The 20202-nt window shown below is 45.3% G+C and overlaps 1 protein-coding gene and 1 long non-coding RNA gene across 4 annotated transcripts in view; one reads left to right on the top strand and one right to left on the bottom strand.

Moving 5' to 3' along the window:
- AGPAT5 (1-acylglycerol-3-phosphate O-acyltransferase 5) overlaps window positions 1–11060 on the bottom strand; it is a 61631-nt gene extending 50571 nt beyond the window's left edge. The window contains exon 1 of one of the 2 annotated variants that reach the window (XM_030312059.1): window positions 10704–11060. In XM_030312059.1, coding sequence (XP_030167919.1) covers window positions 10704–10922 — 219 coding nt within the window. In that variant the 5' untranslated portion in view covers window positions 10923–11060. The remainder of the gene's footprint in view (window positions 1–10703) is intronic. The other variant, XM_030312058.1, reaches the window with a different exon arrangement.
- A 307-nt stretch (window positions 11061–11367) lies between these two features.
- LOC115511731 lies at window positions 11368–18242 on the top strand. 2 transcript variants are annotated; one of them, XR_003968153.1, is made up of 3 exons: window positions 11368–11521; window positions 11727–12127; window positions 17733–18242. It is a non-coding gene; the product is annotated as an uncharacterized LOC115511731 (long non-coding RNA). The 2 variants fall into 2 exon arrangements; XR_003968152.1 differs by lacking the exon at window positions 11368–11521 and having other exon boundaries at window positions 11536–12127.
- The last annotated feature ends 1960 nt before the right edge of the window (window positions 18243–20202 follow it).

The following is a 20202-nucleotide window of genomic DNA, read 5'->3' as shown; positions in this document are numbered from 1 at the left end:
GTCAGAGCATGCTACCCCCAAATATGCCCCTTTGGCACGGCATTACTTTGAGCTGAAGGCAAGTAAGGAACAGCAGACACCCCTTCTGCCTGCCTGAGGCATAAACTTCCGTTTGTCCAGGTGACGTTAATACCCCTTCCTAAAGGCGTTCCCTTCTAAAGTGCCAGGAAGACCAGAGGCAGCCGATGAGTCTGCAGAGCAAAGCTTACTAAACCACCCTTTTCTGGCACACATTCCCCAGGGACCTTCCCACAATTTACCAGCCCAAAAAAGGTCCGAAGCCCTTGTTCTATCTAGCCATGTTTCCACAAGTTACTGCCCTTTGTTAACATGACATATAAACCCCTAAGCCGAGTCTATTCAGTTCTTTTGGTCTCCACTTCTTTTCTGTGAGGCACCAATGCATGTAAAAACATTAACATCAGAAAATGTCTTTTCGCCCGTTAATCTGGCTTTTATCAGTTTGATGCGCAGACCTCAGCTATAAACCTAAGAAAGCGGAGGAAGAGCTTTTCCTCCTCTGCAGTGCAACATAACAGTCACTAAGAGCCCAGGCTAAAGTATTTGACTTGAATTAAGACTCGGATGTGAAGGGCACCCGGGGGGGCTCAGTCGGCTGGGCATCGGACTCCACTCCAGGCTCAGGTCACGATCTCATGGTTCCGGAGTACGAACCCCACAGCGTGTAGCCCACTGGGGATCCTCTGTCCCCTCCTCTCTCTGCACTCCTCCCTCCCCCACTAGCACTCTCAAAAATAAACATTAAGAAAAAAAAAAAATGACTTCGATTTGAATCCTAGTCTATCACCTTACTATGTGAACTTGAGTAAAAGTACCTTACCTCTCTCATCTATTTCTTTACAAGTAAAATGATTGTAATAACAGCAACCACTCCTCATGCAGTTGTGGTGAAATTTACGACACTAGTCGTGCCATGCTTTGAATATAGTAACTATCCCTCCAAAAGCTAACTGTTGTTCTTACCACTGTCCAATAGTGAAGTTTTTTATTCAAAACTGTGTTAAGTGATGAATAAGACAAAAAAAGTCTCTGATTACACAGAAATGTGTATAAAGAATGTGTTCTAATAAGATTACATGTATAATCTACACTGTTTATAATCATTTAAAATGAATTTTCAACAGTATTTTTTTTTATGCCAATGGAATATACTACTGGTTAACCAGTACAAGATTTTTACTGTAATGCAAACAAAAACACTGGTCTTTTTCTGCTCAATCTGAAACAACACTTCACTGAACAGGAAGTCTGATGCCCCTCAGAACCAAGATCAAATTATACACATAGCCATTTGTCTAAAAACCAGTATGTGAAAATAATGATGGAGCAACATTTAAAATGGAACCTTACGAATCACAAAGCTTTCTTGTACATTCCTCATGTAAATCTCTTGGTATTGTCCTTACTCTCTAGGGTGTGTTTTTCTGAGCATCTACAATGCACCCCTCATTGAGGGCAGTTTCACATATTATCTCATTTACTCTTGAAAATAAAATGACAGGAAGTAGTCCACTTAAGGATGAGAATATGGAGTTGAGACACTGACTTACTCAAGTCGACACACACGGTGGCAGAGAACAAGGACTCACGCTCCCGTTTCTCACACCAAGATCCAAAACTGTTTTGACGGGCACAAAACTATTCTCTGCAAAAATTCCAAATACTAGGAGCTTATGTGATTTTTTCAATCTGAATTCTAAGGAGATAAGATACTCATGAGAAAAAAATAAGACATAAAAAATTTTCCTCAGCACCTGGGTGGCTCAGTGGGTTAAGTGTGGGACTCCTGGTTTCCACTCTGGTCATGATACCACCGTGGTGGGACAGAGCCCTGCATCGGGCTCTGGGCTGACAGCTCAGCACCTGCTTGGGATTCTCGCTCTCCCTCTCTGCCCCTCCTGTGTGTGTGCTCGCTTGCTCGCTCTCTCTCTCTCTCTCTCAAATAATAAGTTAAAAAAATGTTTTTCCTCCAGAAATACAAGTTAAGGATGGGAGCACAGCAATCTGTGAGCCGCTAAGCACTGGCATCCATTCTGCAGGATCCAACTTCCGGAACCACCTGCTTATGCACGATGCTCCCTACAGCGAAGCAAGTGCTGGGATTCACACGCATGACTCCTCAATTTCCTCAGCTCTTTATTCACTTCTTTCCTTTATAACTTATCTCATATGCACTTTTTTAAAGTGACTTCCTCCTACACTGCCGAATTGTGTGTCACTGGAGAGTAGAGACGACTTTCTTAATCTAAAACCTGAGAGCCTGGCATGTGGTTAGCAGTTAAGGTGATGCTCCTTTCCAGGTGTCAACCCCCTCATTTCTTTGTGCTCTTGAAATTCCCACCCGGAGACCAGGCAGAGTAAGGCTGTCTTAAGATACCACTTACAACACCCTCTAAGACACCCAAGCGCATCGCCGGTTCCCACAGAGAAAGAGAACAAACCTTAGAGAACCGCATAGGTTCAAAAGCAGCAAAAAGTACAGGTGTTTACTGACAAGTCAGTAAAGGTTTTTCTATGTTGCTGACTGTTCCAGAAGGCCCGCTTTTATTTATTTTTTATGTTTCTTTCTTTCTTTTGTGAGAGAGAGACAGAGGGAGGGAGGGTGGGGCAGAGAGAGGGAGAGAATCCCAAGCAGGCTCCGTGCTGTCAGCGACAAGGCAGACTTCCTCGATCCCGGGAACCATGAGATCATGACCTGAACCAAAACCAAGAGTCCGACACTCAACCGACTGAGCCACCTGGGCGCCCTTAGAACTCCCTCTTTTACAAAGTGTCTGACGTTACTCTTTCTCAGTGGTACCTCTGAGGGTACTGTTCTTTTGTCTTTCCCCTTTACCTACTTAAGAATACAATCAGACTCACTAGACCTGCTGTCCCTGTTAAATCAAAACCTGTCAACCAGTAAGGTCCTTTAAGAATCCATCCCCATTAACAGTGGATCCGCACTTCCACAGAAACCCAACCAGACCAGCATCCCAAGTACTTCCGCCCTTTGGTTAAAGGCAAAAATCAAGTCAAACTATTCTCCCCTTTACTGCCATCTCCAAAAGGTTACAACCTTGTGGAGAGGGCAATACAGACGTTAAAATATGCTAATGTTATGTTAATATCACGTATGTGATCCTGACACCAAGAGGGGGTGAGGAAGAGCTGGGGCCTGAGTTGGAAGAAAGTAGCTACAGAAGAGTGGTCCAAAGGCACGTGGCTGAAAACACAGGGGCCTCTGGGGCCTGGGGAGGAAGCAGTGGTTGGCCTACAGTGAAACCAGTGAAAGGAAAAACTGGCCAGGGCAGAATTTAGACGGCTTTGAAGGCCACCCTTAGGAATCTTCATTTTCGTTCAGTTATCAATCGAGGGCCTCTTTCTCCTAAGCATGCCGTGATACTTAACTCCTGTTTGAAATAGGATTCAAAGCAGTTCAGGATAAGTGACACAGCCTTCCTGAATAATCCAGGCAGGTGTCTCACCTTCGTGTCACCAAGCTGACAAACACGAACACTCCCATCTCAGGATCAGCCTCTACTGGGATTGTTCGTGCACGCTTTTCCTGGCATGAATAAATCGAGACTGGGATCTCGTTCCAAGCAACATAACCACATCACCTGGCAAAGTATCTTCAGAAAATGGGTCCTGAAGCCGGAGCGCCATATACGGAATCCTGCCCAGCTACCACACATGTGAACTCTTTGTGCCTCTGTTCCCCAGGGTAAAGGGGGAAGAAGGCGCCTACCTTGTAAGGATGACAGGCCGATGGCAGTACAACACCTGGCACACAGCACTCACAAAATGCCAAGTTTGTTAGGAACCCCTTCCTCTCCTTTCTCCTTCACCTCCAGTCACAAGGCCCAGCTACCTTGAAAATGGATCCAGGGTTCTTTCCATTCTTTCCATGTCCACTCTGCCCATTACTCTGACCACCATCTCTCGCCGGGATCACTACAAACCCTCCCACACCAGCCCTTTGTCAGAGCTCCGTGCAAATGTCACTTGCTTGGGCAAACTTCCCCAGCCCCCTGCCCTCCACCCACTAGTCTCAATCTCATACAGCACAGTACGTTGTAATTCTGTTGCTACTGCTTGTGTCCCACCAGAGGGTGAGCTCCATGAGGGGAGGGATCTTGTCTCCGGTTTGCCCACCTACCCCTTAGCACCCAGCACAGGACTGGAACAGGGTGCATACTCCAGTACTGTATGTATGAGGGAGGGAGGGAGGGAGGGAGGGAGGGAGGGAAGGAAGGAAGGAAGGAAGGAAGGAAGGAAGGAAGGAAGGAAGGATAGTTTCTGGGGACTCCTTAGAAGTTACTACTTAGTTTGGGGTTGTATTAAACCTGTGTTTAAGAAACCATAATAAAATGAGAAAATATCGGGGCGCCTGGGTGGCTCAGTTGATTAAGTATCCGACTTCAGCTTAGGTCATGGTCTTGCGGGTCGTGGGTTCGAGCCCCGCGTGGGGCTCTATGCTGACGGCTCAGAGCCTGGAGCCTGTTTCGGATTCTGTGTCTCCCTCTCTCTCTGCTCCTCCCCTCCTCATGCTCTCTCTCAAAAATGAACATTAAGGGGCGCCTGGGTGGCGCAGTCGGTTAAGCGTCCGACTTCAGCCAGGTCACGATCTCGCGGTCCGCGAGTTCGAGCCCCGCGTCGGGCTCTGGGCTGATGGCTCAGAGCCTGGAGCCTGTTTCCGATTCTGTGTCTCCCTCTCTCTCTGCCCCTCCCCTGTTCATGCTCTGTCTCTCTCTGTCCTGAAAATAAATAAACGTTGGAAAAAAAAAAAAAAAAAATTAAAAAAAAAAAAATGAACATTAAAAAAAATTTAAATAAAAAAAAAGAGAAAATATCAAAGTAAAACTAAACTTGTGATTTCATTTAGGAAGAGTCAGCTCTCAGTTCATTCAGCTCCACAAATTCAGACAAATTCACAAAAGAGGGAAAGTAAACTGGATCTTTAGATTCATACTTTTCCTCATCGTAACAGCACAGAGGTGTCCCCAGGAGTCACAGGCATATACAGCACTACTACAAAACCTATCCAAGGGTGCCTGGGTGGCTCAGTCATTAAGCGCCCAACTTTGGGTCAGATCATGATCTCATGGTTTGTCAGTTCGAGCTCGGTGTGGGGCTCTGTGCTGACAGTGCAGAGTCTGCTTCAGATGCTGGGTCTCCCTCTCTCTCTGCTCCTCTCCTGCCCTCTCTTTCTGTCTCTAAAATAAGTAAACACTACAAAACAAAACAAACAAAAACATCCAAAAGGTTAATTCATTGGGGGAGTCTTCCCACAATGTACATTTATTTAATGAGAAGAAATCTAAAGTTACACACCAAATTGTTGCATACTTGGGAAAGGTGTGTGTGGGTGGAGGGAACTTTAACTTTCTCAAACTATTGTATCAGTGTTTCAGTATTTTATTGTATCTGTGATTTAAAATAGAAAAAAGACATTAAAAGAAATCTTACACCAATGCAACCTAAAATAACTTGTTTGCTCAATGGGGGGGCTTTATTTATAGAAAGTATAAAAGCACGGCTCTAATTACATTTCTCTAAGATTTTCTTAGAAGTCTATTCCCTAGCCAGACTTCAAATGTGTTAGACTAACATCATATTTGATTTGGGCAATGTTTAATTTCCTCTCTGAAAGGCCGGTGTCATTCTTGAACAAGCAAATGCCTAAGCACAAGCCCATCTGGCCAGCTCCCTTACACCGGCTACACTGAAGGAAGTAATCTAAGGTCTTTTAAGGTCTTCACGTGGATGATGAATAAATAGAGAAAAAGGAAATCAAGGATACAAAATATTTATATCCTCTTTAGGACGACTGATATTCAAGACATCTCTGGGCAATGTTTTAGCAGAAATGCAGACAGCAACCAGATGCAATAAAAAGGAGGCCGACTCATAAAGGCCCTTCTCTTGTTCTAAATAAACATGTTTCATTCTAATAGATTAGCTACAGAGAGAACCAGTTATAAATGGTCTTAGAGACCATACCTAGAATAGGAAAGCTTTGGTTGTTGCTGAGGAACTCAAAATAATGTTTTCATTAAAGGTATGCATTATCAGAGATTTATTTAAGAGTATTCTAACTGAGCACATTTAAAAAAAACATCAAAATCTTAGGCATAAAGGCTCTATCTTCTTTCCAGTGTTTTTTGGACTATTTTGTACTTGAAGTAGGTCAGTTGAAAAACTAAATTTTTCGTATCTCAAAGTCCACATTTTGTTGTTACAATAGATCACGTTAGCATTTGAGGAAGAGCAAATTAGAAGATAGGGCTATTAATGTAAACCATTTTAAAGTAAATTCTGAGTGGTACAAAATGATTTAAGCAGGAAAAAAAATTTGACTCAACTGTTTATTAATGTTGATTAGGAGACGTGTATTGTATCTCTAGATATTTTCGTCCTGCCAATATCAATGATCAGTGTTTAGTGCATTCCACTGGAAGGAGGGGAAAGAGTAGAATTGTTTTTGAAAACAATGACAAGAGAATTCTGACATTTAGAAAAAAAGTACATGAACTTTTAACAGCTTCCAAAACAACATGTTTGCATTTTTCATCATCTGCCATAACTATCACAATTACTGTTTACGCAGGAATCTCAACATTCAGGACAGCACCCTAGGACAGAAACTCCAGACTACAGTAATCACATCACCTTCCAACTCCTGAGTCCTCACCACTGCCTCTGCCAGTATTCCCCACTTTCTCCTTAGCTTCCCAAGTTTCTCTCGAACTCCAGCTCTAAGAATAAGCAGAATTGAGTTACTTAGCGGGCTGAATGCTGACCCCACAAAAGACTGTCCGTGTCTTACGCCTGTAACCTGTGAGCGTGACCTTACTCAGGAAAACGGTCTTTGCATTTGCAATTAAGTCAATGGATCTGAGCTGAGGGGCTCATCCTGGATTATCTGCGTGGGCCCTAAACCCATGACGAGTGTCCTTAGAAGAGAAGGCAGAGGGACATTTGAGACAGAAGAGGAGGCAGACTGTGGACTTACATGGCCACAAGTCAAGGAATGCCAACAGCCACCGAATCTGGAACAGCCAAAGAAATGACGCTGCCACAGAGCTTCAGGAGGGAGTGTAAACCAGCAAACTCTCCGATTTCAGACACTTGGCCTCTAGAACTGTGAGATTAAATTTCTCTTGTTTTAAGCCACTAAATTTGAGGTCATTTGTTATGGCAGCAACAGAAAAGAAATATAATTATTTGAATCGGTGCCCCTCAAAATGATAAAGAAGTGTGTATTGATTTTCAGTGAGTCTCAAATTGGGAGATATACGAAACTTTTAAAATCCTTTCTTTAAATTTTTTTTAATGTTTATTTTTTACAGAGAGAGAGACAGAGAGAGAGAGCAGGGCAGGGACACAGACAGAGACACAGAGAGACAGAATCTGAAGCAGGCTCCAGGCTCTGAGTTGTCAGCACAGACCCTGACACAGAGCTCAAACCCACGGATTGTGAGATCATGACCTGAGCTGAAGTCAAGATGTTTAACCAACTGAGTCACCCAGGTGCCCTGAAACTTTAAAAACCCTACCGCTTATTGCAAAGTAAATGGTGAAGGTACCCAGTTGAATCTCAGTACTAAAAAGATTCTAGGAGAACCTAAAAGGATAAATAGTTATAAACAGTAACTTTAGCAACAGTGATTGAAATGTTCTCCTGTGTCAAAACCACACGGGAGGGGTGTCTGGGTGGCTCAGTCAGTTGAGCGTCCAACTCCTGATTTTGGCTCAGATATGATCCCAGGGTCATGGGACCAAGCCCCGGTGTCAGGCTCTGCACTGAGCGTAGAGCCTCCGCAAGATTCTCCTTCTCCCCCTCTGCCCCCTCCCCTGCTCATGCACTCCCTCTGTCAAAAAAGAAATTAAAAAAAAAAAAAAATGCATATGAAAAGAAAGTAGTAGAAATAGGAAGAACAGACATTTACCTAGAATCCAATGGAACGTTCAAGTATCCCTGCTGAAATAGGTTTACCTGCCAAGCACAAATCATGAATTTCATGGACTTCTGTTCCTTCAGCCTAAAACTCCTATGCATAAAAAAATATTGTTATGCTACCATGAACCATTTCTTTTTTAAATCCAGAATAAAAAGCATTAAAGTGCCATTTAAAAACATTCTAATTTATGCTCAACACCGCTAATTAACATGCAAATGCGAATCAAAACATAATGAGATATCACATTACACCTGTCAGAATGGCTAGTATCAAAAAGACAATAAAAAGTTTTGGCGAGGATGTGGAGAAAAGGGAACCCTCACACACTGTTGGTGGGAATGCAAAGTGGTGCAGCCACCGTGCGGATTCCTCCAAAAGTTAAAAACACAAATACGATCTGATCCAGTCATTCCGCTACTGGGTATTTACCCAAAGAAAACGAAAACACTAATCACAAAGACACGATATGCACCCTGATGTTTATTCTAGCTTTGTTTATAACAGCCAAGATATGGAAGCATTCATACACAAATGTGTAAAGATGTGCCACACACACATACACACACTGGAGTATTACTCAGCCATAAAAAGGAATGATCTTGGCATTTGGGACAACATGGATAGATGCAAAGGGTTTTACACAAAATGAAATAAATCACATAAAGAAAAACAAATGCCAAATGGCTTCACTTTACATGTGTCATCTAAAAAACAAAACACAAAAGAAACAGACCCATAAATACAGAGATCAAACTGCTGATTGCCAGGGGTGCCTGGGTGGCTCAGTCGGTTAAATATTTGAATCTTGGTTTCAGCTCAGGTCATGATCTCATGGTGGTTGGTGAGTTTGAGCCCGAGTCCGGCTCTGTGCTGACAGCGTGGAGCCCGCTCGGGATTCTCTCCCCCCTCCCCCACTCGTCATCTCTCTTTCTGTCTCTCTCTAAATAAATAAACATTAAAAAAAAAAAAAACAAACTGGAAGCCCACACTGAACAAGGTATGAGGTGAGCCACACAATTTAGGAACTCTGAAATTTTGCAACCATTTTTAAAATGGGAAACTTGGGGCGCCTGGGTGGCTCAGTCGGTTGAGCGGCCAACTTCGGCTCAGGTCACGATCTCGCGGTCCGTGAGTTCGAGCCCCGCGTCGGGCTCTGTGCTGACAGCTCAGAGCCTGGAGCCTGTTTCAGATTCTGTGTCTCCCTCTCTCTGACCCTCCCCCGTTCATGCTCTGTCTCTCTCTGTCTCAAAAATAAATAAACATTAAAAAATAAAAAATAAAAAAATAAAATGGGAAACTTGCTAAGCACGCAGTATGTCACTGGTATATTACACATTGCACTGCATGCTCTATTCTCTGAACAAAATCACAATAATCCACCACAGGAAGCACCATTTTTCTAAAAGGTAAGGCACTTTGTCCTAGGTTCTGTCTTCGTCCTAGCCCAGGCCGGCTGTCAAGGGATGTGAAGTTAAAGATGTAATCATGATGAAGCCACCCGTTTAAACCAATGTGGCGAAGTAGGAGCACAGGGGGTTAATGATTGACCCGAACTCCTGAAAATGTTAAATGAAGCCCACTTTAAAAGTCAACGAAGAGGAAGCCATGATCTGGAAGAGCGATCTTTCTCTCCTAGGAAGCACTTACAGACACTGGTTTAAATGTAGGCCCTGGCTTCTCCTACTTCCCTTCCCCCAAACAACCTCCAACTGGGGCAAACTCCCAGTCATCAGGGATCCACAGCAGTGCAACTGCAAACTGAAAATAGGAGCTGGTCGACAACGGGGTGAAAACAGCTGCTCTGGGGGGGAGGGTGGGGAAAGGGCATAAAAGACAAAACCATACCAGGGCATTCCCTCCACCCCAAGCCTGACCACGGGAGGGAGGGGTGGAGAGGAAGAACGGGATGGACATAAGGCATAACCAAGAATCAAGCTCTTTTGTCCCAACTGGGAAATAAAAGGAAAACTCGCAGATGCTATTTTTGTAAAAGAGGCTTGAAATAAAACCAAAGAGGGTCTTATCCATTTCCCCCCCACAAATTTTAATCTAAAGATCCAATCTCCACCAAGTAACAGAAGCGAAGTCATCAGAGAAAAAAATGAGCCGCACATTTAAACCTAGTGTAAGTTGGCCAGAATTTTAAGTACCGTAGGGCTCCTACAGTAACAAATTATTAATTTCCTCGTCCAGCTTTCATTCACACTGGAAGAACGCAAAAAAAGAAAAAAAAAAGTTGTACTTGCTGTCCAGATAGTAACACCAATCCGTTTCAACACAATGTCTCCGGCTTTTCACAGCGCACTTTTGACCTCAAACATTACCAACCTTCTTAGACCAAACGCCAAAAACTGTCAACTGCTTGCCCTACTTAAACGTCCATCTGCACCGACTCCGCGAAGCCCCGAGACAGACAGTTACAAAACCTGGGGGTGCCACTTGTAGCCTGCGAACAACAGAACTACAATCACTCCAAGATCCTAGTGATCTTGGGGTATCTGCAAAGAAGCATGGGGCCAAAGCCTACATAAGACCGTGAGACTCCCCTCGCGGTGGGAGGACGAGGTGACGGCACGTGTTTCTGGCGCCGGATCTGCCGGGCAGACCCGAACCATCCTAAAGAACCCCGGGTGGGGGGCGGGGCGCCGGTTGGAAGGTTCCAAGCCGAGAACCCAGGTGGAGAGGCGGGAGGAGGCAGGTGCGGCCGACGGGCGCCGAGAGCGGGCAGAGCCTCACCTGCACGCCGGTGTAGTTCTCGAAGAAGAAGAGCACCATGCTCTGATAGACGCAGTAGAGCCGATCGTCCACCGCCTGGTAGAAGTGGGAGGGCAGGAAGGCGGAGAGCAGCCGCCAGGCCCCCCAGGCCAGCACGTAGGTGGGGGCCGTGCCCAGGAGCACCGCGGCCGGCAGCACGCAGCGCATCGAGTACATGTGGAGCACCAGGGACAGCAGCATCTTCCCGGCTCCGCGCGCCGAAGGCTTCGCCGGCTGCTCCCCGCCCGGGGCGCCTCCAGGCCGCCCAGCTGCCCTCGGCCAGCGGCCAATCACCGGGCCGGGGCGGGCCCCGCCGCCGCCCCCTCACCTCTCCCGGCCGCCGGCCGCACCTGAGACGCCCAGCCCGCGCCCGCGCCGGCCTCCGCCCCCAGCCGCATGGGCCGCGCCGCCGCGGGACGGTGGGTGAGCGGCCGAGTGCGGGGGCCGCGCGCGCTGATGGCCGCCGCGGGGCAAGGGGATGCGGCGGCCCTCCGAGGTTCAGCAGCTCAGAGCAGTTTACACCCCATGACCCTCGCCCGTCACCCAGTACCCCTATTGGGGGCGGGGCTCCGCGGCAACAACACGCCGCCTGATTGGCCTCCGGTTGCCATAGTCCCCCCAGGGGGCGGGATTCCGTGAAATTAACACATGCTCTGATTGGTCGAGCGCGCTGACGGTTGAAGCGCTTCTGCCGACCGGACGCGCGGACCGTCAGGCTGTGCCGCCGCGCATGCCTCAAAGCTCGGCCTCGCTGCAGAAGCGGGAAGGAAGGTGGCGGTTGCCAGGCCCGTGGGGTGAAGGTGGGTGCGGCCAGGAGAGGGGACCCGGGCGGTCGTGTGCGCCCTCCGTTGGATTCTGGGCCCGGGTTGCTTTGAGGGCATGCCCCACCTGCAGCTCGCATGCTCTGAGGGCCCCTAGGTCCCCGGGATGCGCCCGTTAAGCCGAGACGTCCGTCCCCTTACTCGGGGTGCACAGATGACGCGCTGTGTATCTCATGCGTTGCAGACTCTGCGGTCTCCAGTCAAGAGGACTCATGCCTTCAGCAAATATTTGTCAAGCTTGGTTTGGGAAGGCCAGAAAGACGGAACTGGAGCGGTTAGCGCCATCAAAGCTCCGCCCCGGGTTATCTGTCCTCGGCTAGGCTTAGCGAGATGGCTTCAGTCTCAGGGCGGCTCCCACACCCTCCGCCTTCTCTGCTGCTTCCCCTTCTCTCCAGCAAGTGCACAGGACTCCCTTCCTTCCGCTGGGGTGGTGGGGAGTCAGGCCTCCTCCTTCCATCACAATAATGATGATAATTACACGTTAACTCACCGCTGGCCGGCCTCTTCGGGAGGTTCTTACCACACTTGGATCAGACCTTTCCAATTCACGCTTGCTTCACCACCCCCCCCCCCCCCAGGGCCAGGGTGTATGTGTGTGTATATATATATATATATATATATATATATATATATATATATAGCCTCATTTTATGTAGTACTTAAAAAGTACCAGGACTGTGCATAAAGAATATGTAAAGTACTGACCTACTTGGGTGACCTTCACAAAAGCCTGCGGAGGCAGGGCATTTTTATTCATGTAAAAACAGATCCAGAGAACTTCTGGATCCTTCTACTGCCTTTGGCTTCACTACAAAAGGTTTAAAATGTAATTCTTTCCGGGGAGAGTTGCACTTCAAAAGAATGCCAAGGGCTTTCAATGATAAAATTTTGTTTTGTTTTTCTCTTCTTGGAAGCCAGTGAGGTACCTTTATGCAGGGAGGCATTTTAATGGAAAATGGGAATCCGGGCCAGGACAGTGGCTCCTTTCTCTATCTGTACATGATTGACAATCATCTGTATGATGATTGGTAGATGGTTATGTCAGGAGAGCAAGCCAGGTGGGCAGAGAGTTCTCAAGGCACCAAGTATTTGGACAAGTATACGGCCAACAGGAAGTGTTGCACAAAAGGAAGACTTTGCAGGGTTTCCCCTCTCTTTCTATGGAAGGTAATGGCTTGTACTGTGAGAGGAACTAGATTTCTTTTTGGAGGGAAAGAGTCATGGGCATGGATATGTGCAAACCCAGTGCCGCTCCTGCTTCCTTTGATGGACACCAGACATCCCTACAATTAGAAAAATGTATGAAGAGATAAAACAGGCTCGGCGTTCACATTACAATCTGTGTGTATGGAGTCAGTAATTAGTGGACGTATGTAAATGCGTTATTTCTGTGAATTACGCCCCAGTTACTGTTGGTCACCGGTCGTAAAGCTCTGTGCAGTGTTTTGGCATGGAGACTCGAGAGCTGAGCCTCTTTCCCCGTCCCCTCCCTACCTGGTGACGCCCGTGTGCTCTTCTCTTTTCTAACAGTGGCAGATTCGCTTTCCCTTTTGGGTGCTAGCAACCCCTCCTCCCCCAAGCTGTAATCAACCCACATCCTCTGCTTCTGCTTCTCACTTTGTACATTTTTTTTTTATTTGGGGGAGGGGCAGAGAGAGAAGGCGACACAGAATCCGAAGCAGGCTCCAGGCTCTGAGCTGTCAGCACAGAACCCGTCGCAGGCCCAGAACTCACAAACCGGGGAGATCGTGACCTGAGCCGAAGTCGGACGCTCAACTCACGCAGCCACCCAGGCGCCCCTGTACATTTTTTTTTTTTTAATTCCTTGCAATCTGACTTCCTCTTGTACCACTCTAGAAAAACGGGTTTTTTTAGAGAAGCATAGCTACCCTAGCCTGCAGACATTGCCCCTGGGATACAAACAACAGTGAAAAGACTGGTTCTGTGTAGGCCTTCCTGGTGCCGAGGTTGTGTGAGGGCTTACATGTGGGACCAGGTGTATGCAAACAGGATATTGGGATAGGGCAAGATATTAAGGAGATTTTATTTAGTCTGGGGACAAAGAAGCCTTCGTGAACAGTGACACTTATGATGAAGCTGAACAGTGGAGATAGCTAGGCTGCAGCTGGAGAGGAGGAGCCTCCCGAGTGAGAAGGCTGTACCTGAAGGGCTGAAATAAGAGCGTGCAGTGTCTGGGGCCCTTGGGTGGCTCACTCGGCTAAGCGTCGGACTTCAGCTCAGGTCACGATCCCATAGTTGGTGGGTTCAAGGCTCCCATGAGGCTCTCTGCAGTCAGCACGGAGCCCGCTTGGGATCCTCTGTCCCCCCACTCTGTGCACATGTGTGCTCTCTCTCAAAAATAAATAAACTTAAAAAAAAAAAGATTCTCTCCTTCTGCCCCCCCAAAAAGAGTGTGCGGTGCCCTCAAGCTCTGAAAAGCCCCGTGTGGAGCAATGGAATGGGCCACACTTTTAAAAAATTGTCTGCATGCCCCCTAAAAGAAATGTATTTCCCTCACACATTTTACAGTTAATAGCTAAAGTTGTTTTTGTCATAGGTTTAATTAGTTACAAAATAAGTTCTGATGAGTTACACTTTATTTCTTTTAACATTTATTTTGAGGGAGTGCACGTGCATGTGGGGGAGGGGCACAGGGAGAGGAAGGTTGAGAATCCCAAGCAGGCTCCATGCAGCCACCACACGGCCTGACTTGGGACTTGTCCTCACGGACCGCGAGATCATGACCTGAACCCAAACCAGGAGGCCAACCTTTAACGGACAGGGCCACCCAGGAGCCCCCAACATTTTAAAGTGATTACAGAAATCTTTTAAATGGTCTGAGTGGATTATGAATACCATGGGGATTTATTATCCATCATCATTTATTTAAATACTTAAGATTTTTACTCAATTAGGATTTTATAGTGATCCTTTCTTTTTCTCCTTGAAAACATATTTCATTCCACTTCTATCACAGAATTTGACTTTATGGAATATCTTCTTAAGACTCAAAGTCTTTTACCAGTCTTATCTCAGGTATCTAAGAGTAAAAATTCCTTCTGGATTGAGCTCTTACTTTTGTTAACATCATACAGTGTAATCAGTGTGTGTCACAAAATCTGGTAATTATTGCAAATAAAAGTAAAGTTTTATTGGCAATGCGTGCCTTAATGATGCCTTCATTAAAAGAAAGTTTAAATTGTCTTTTGCCATCCTCAAGTTACACCTTTCCACCTCCCTGTAGTACCATATAGTAAGATTGGAGGTGGGCCAGGTGGGTGGAGCCATCATGACACGCAAGGTGGGTCTGGCCTTCCAGGAGTCTTCATAGACCAGCTTTAGGAAAGTTAAGCATCCGAAAGTCACATTCCTTTAAAACTACTTATGAACACATCTTTACAGACTCTCAGGGTCATCCCGTGGAATAGTTTGAGAACTGTTGGTGGAGAAAGTGGGCGAGGGAAGGAGACATGATAGCGGTTTAGTCTGGAAAGGACGGATAGGCAAGAACCACATGACAGCAGAACTTAGGAGATGTAAAGGATTCTAGACGTTATCCTAAAGGATCTGGAAAGCTATTAAAAGGTTTTAAAGAGGGAAGTGACCTTAGACTTGATTTAAAAAAAAAAGTTGTTCTAGGCAGTGTGGAAAGTAGATTGGAAGCAGTTGGGAGATGTGCTAGACTCCTAGCTAGAAATAGTGTGGGCTTAGACTTTGTTAGTGACCATGTATGGAGAACAAGAAGCTAATTCCTCAGGTACAGCATTGTTGGAGGGAAATTTGACAGTATCTAGTAAACCTGGACAGCTACCCTTTGAGTCAACACATCTAATTAAATGAATGTCCACAGTAGAATGATTACATGAATTCACAGAGACAACCAAGTAGAATACTATGCTGTAGATAAAAAGGAACAAAGAGATCCAAATGAACTGTCCTAGATCTCCAAGACATTAGGTGGGAAAAGTAGTTGCTGAATAACATGTGCAGTTATTATCCCATTTCAGTAAAAACTAAAACCATATATTTGTACATGCAAATGTCTAGAAACTACTGATGGCCGTGATTATCTCTGGGGCAGGGAAGGAAGCACAGATGAAGTTCAACTGGACTTGATTGTTGCAAGTTTTTACAAAGAAATATTGATTCCACAAATACATAGCCACTGCTAATTGTATATCCCACCCACTCTGCTGGGTTTCAGAGGTAAAGATGGAGAACAGGTAAAGGCCCTGAGGTTGTGACCCTTGTGAGGTGTGTGTTGGGGCAGGGGAGGAGCTGGGATTTCCTTATTACGTGGGCAAATAAAAAGCCAAGAGGTGACCTTTTGTAAGAGGTAGCTAAGAGGTGTGATCCACAGGAGTTGATTGACTGGTGGTGATAAATGAGAAAGGGAGGAGTGAACGATGCCTTCCAAGTTTCAGGCTTGTGTAGCCAGGTGGAATTTCATTTCGCCTACAGATGGAAACAGTCCCATGGGGCGTGGAACTTAGCTGGTGGTGTGGGAGCCTTTTAAAAAAACACAGGTTACAAAAACAAAATTAGATTTTAACATGGATATTTGTTTAGAGTGAAAAAAAACCCCACAAAAATAGCCGGCGGATCACAAAAATAAAATATCCAGAAAAGTAACATTATGTAACTGTATCATGTATCTGCAAATAGAGTATACCTTTCGATTATGAAAACCGTATTTTTTACATACAGCAAGAGAAGTAATAGTCGCTCCTCTGACATAAATGGAAGTGGGGTTTTTATCATCGTTACGATGAATAAAATGCTCAACCTCACACCTTGACTTTAATATATGTTCACTAAAACTCTAGATTTTTTGTTGTTGTTTTGAGAGGAGGTGTGAAGGAGCAAAATAGAGTATAGTGGGACCTTGGCAAATCCATTCGAAAACTCATGAAGGAAAACAACTCGAGAAATTTTTTTAAAGGAGGAATACTGAATGGCAGACAGAATGATGGCTATCCAAAGATCCCAACTTGAACTTGTGAGTAAATTAATTCACATGGCAAAAGAGAATTTGGGACTCCGTTGGAGTTTGGATTACCAATCAGCTAACCTTGAGAGAGTCCTGGGCTACCTATCCAGGTGGGTTCCACGTAATCACCAGGGCCCTTACAAAGGGAAAGAGGGAGGCAGACAAGGAGCTCAGGCTGATTCGGCCTGTTGGCTGGCTTTGAAGATGAAGGAAGGCTGCAGAACAGATCCCTTCCCAGAAACCAGAAGGAACCAGGCCTGCTGACACCTTGACTTTAATCCAGTGAGGCCCAATTTTGGACTTCTGATCTCCAAGATAAGACATTACTTCAGCTACTATGGTAATTTGCTATAGCAGCAATAGAAACACGCTAGGGTGGATTTCTCCAGTAGGTACCAAAACGTGCTCTAAAATACAGTCATAGTGTTTTACTAGTGAAGAAATAGAAGGTTCAGGTGAGCAAAATGAAGAGTTGAGAAACGCATGTACTGTGTATTTTGAATTTTTTGAAAGTGGCTTTTGAAACAAAGAATTAGTCAAAAAATGTTGATACTAGTGTTCATGTTTTGAAAAATGTGAACAAACATGACAGCTAACACCAAAATAAAAACCAGACAGGATTTAAACATAAAAACGTTAACAAAAATTAAAAACAGGAGCATACTATAAAAAATAGAAGACAATATGTTTATAATATTCAGATAGAGGAGATTTTATCTGGGATGATCCTAAGACAATCCTCCTTGAGTATAGATTCTCAAGAGATCTTGGAATCTCCACAGAGTAATCTGACAGCAGAGTTAAGTAAGCAATTATATTTATGCTACAAACCACAGAATATTCACCCTGAATGCCGTGAGATGTTAGAGTGTCACTGAGGGCCTTGAGGAACACCCAAATTGAATCCACATGAGCTCAGGTGTGGAGTGTCATGAAAGCTGTAACCGAATCGGTTATACTGTAAATAGACCCTCGTAGGTGGTAACAGAGGGTGCTGATCTGGGTGTAGTGCCCTTAGAAAGGGATAGAAGATCTCCAACGAGAATACCTTCTATTCACGAACAACCTAAACTTGTTAGCCCAACACTTGGTCTCTATTAGTCAGCTACCATGCAATCCTGTGTTTTTACTTGTAAAACTAAAACAAGGCATCCTTGTTCCAAAAGACTTACACAGTACTTTTTCTTTTTTTAATGTTAGATGAAATCTGGAAATCTCTTTTGCCGCTGTCCCAAGTCCTGACTTCTCACCTAGAAGTTAGAGCTATAAAAACTTTCTAGTTGTTTACCTCTGCCTCTTAGTGGATGTTTGTCCGTCCATGGCCCTGTTCCCCTCTTCACATGAAGATTTTTGAGCAGATCCAATCCCCAACGAAGGTGCCATTTGGGGGGAAGTTGACCCCACCTGTGCTCTGGGGATGGGCCAAAATTAGCAGGTGTCAGGAAGTGGTGTCTGAAGCGTGGACCTTGAACCCCTGAAGCTCCCCCAGGACACATCCAGGGGAAATGTTTCATGATGGTACTGTATCCTGATTTGCCTTTCTCACTGTGTTGACTTTTCAGGGACGACTTCAGGTGAACCTGGTAGCACCTTAGCACGCATCCAAGCCAAGGTACCAAAGCACGCGAGTGCCCAGGTGCCCATCACCACGGACTCGCAGCAGAAACACACTCATTTCACTTAATGTCCTTGATGAAGCAAAAAAAAAAATCCCAAGCTTATTGGGGTGCCTGGGTGGCTCAGTCAGTTGAGCGTCTGACTTCGGCTCAGGTCGTGATCTCGCGGTTCGTGGGTTCGAGCCCTGCGTTGGGCTCTGTGCTGACAGCTCAGAGCCCTGGAACCTGCTTCAGATTCCGTGTCCCCCCTTTCTCTATGCCCCTCCCCCACTCATGCTCTGTCTCTGTCTCTCAAAAGTGAATAAAGATTTAAAAAAAATACCAAGCTTATTAAATCCTTACACTTTAACACTGTTTGTGAGTAAATGGAGAGTTATTTATGAAGCACATGTGATTTCACCAAAGTACAATAGTTCTCTGGATGGGAAAAAAACGCCTTTTTTTTCGAACTGAACTAGCCACTTTTTTTTTTTAATGGAACATTTTTTTTTTTTTTTTTTTTTTTTTTTTTTTTCTCGGAAGAATAACATAAGCTATGATTATTCTGGAAGATACTTTCTCAAAAATGAACCAAGTGTCACTTCAAGTTGGGAAGCTCAAGTTTGCTCCCATGAGTTTGTCGTGTTCCCAATACTTCAGACTTTTAAAAATTCTGCGATAATCACCACAGTGACTTTTTCAGTATTTTATGTCCCTATCTGGAAGATAGGCAAACGTCGGTGAACCAATAATTTGTAAGCCAGTGTTTGGTGTCCAAGCCATTGCATGGGTAAAGGGTTCTTTCAGAGCGCAAGACAGAGCAAAGGATTTTAATATTATAGGGTACAAAAACGTCCTATAGTAAGCTCCACGTGGCTAGCAACCTCTAAGAAACTACCAGTTGCTGGGTTTTCCTGTAATAATGTGGCTATTCTTTCTTATCTGGAAAGGCCAATACAAACCGTCCTTTTTCCAATCGCATATCTGGTGGAGGCTGGATATTTTTCATTTGCCTCCACCAAAAAAATCACGGCAACAGAGTGAATGGAGACAAGCCGGGTGTATGCAACTAAGCCAGACATCAAAGAGACTTGAAAGACCATGTAAAGCTGTGGCCACTGTTCTTACTAAATCTCCTTTTCAAAGTCTATCTTTTTTCATGAAAATATCGTTAAAATGTAACAGGTTTAAAAGTGTTTTTAAAGGAACTAGATATTTTTAAGTTTCTTGTTTTAAATTTCCAATACGGTAAATATCAATAGGTATAACTGATCTATTTATTTTTATTTTTTAGTGGTTTATCTTTTGAGAGAAAGAGAACGTGCAAGCAGGAGATGGGGGGTCCAAGAGCCAACTCTGTGGGCAGAGGATCCAAAGCCAACTCTGCGCTGATAGCAGTGAGCTGCATGTGGGGCTCCAACTCACAAACCCCGAGTCATGACCTGAGCTGAAGTCAAGACGCTCAACCGACTGAGCCACCCACGTGCCCCGAAGTGATTTTTTTAAGTGTTGTCTACAGGTTTCATGAACCGTTGGTCTATTACAAAGTAGCCCCACTTGTGTGGCCACAAAAATCGGTTTAGGAATGAACCCGTGAGGGCTTCTGAGACCCAAAGACAACTGGGGGAGTGTGGAAAGCAATCCTGTCCACTCTGCTAAAGGAGCTGCCGGAAGAGATGCCCCTCTCTCTCTTCCCGTGAGTGAGTTGACTGGGGGGGACACCTGCGTCTACATAGTCCCTTTGCCACGTTAAGGGAAGTCAGTTTGGGGATGTTGCTGACGCCCAGCAGAGAAATAGACAAGTCTTTGATGACAACCTCCAGCTACTGAATCAAACGAAACCCACTCTCAACCCCGTGGTTACAGGAGCAAGCCAATCTCTGTGAAAGCCAGGTTGATGTGGGTTCTCCTCTTTTCTGCTGTCTGCCCAGTCCTCCCCTCTAGAAACGTACGGGTTACTCTACGTTTATCTGTTGCTCACCTGTTGGCACTAGGTCCTTATCCATTCGCCGATTCAATCTGTTAGTGAAGGCTTGTTTGCAAGGCTCTGATGTAGGAACTGCTAACACAGCCTT

This window comes from Lynx canadensis, chromosome B1, assembly GCF_007474595.2.
Source record: "Lynx canadensis isolate LIC74 chromosome B1, mLynCan4.pri.v2, whole genome shotgun sequence".
NCBI classification, from domain to species: domain Eukaryota; kingdom Metazoa; phylum Chordata; class Mammalia; order Carnivora; family Felidae; genus Lynx; species Lynx canadensis.
The sequence above is the reverse complement of the archived record's forward strand: the minus strand, read 5'-3'. Positions and strand labels throughout refer to the sequence as shown.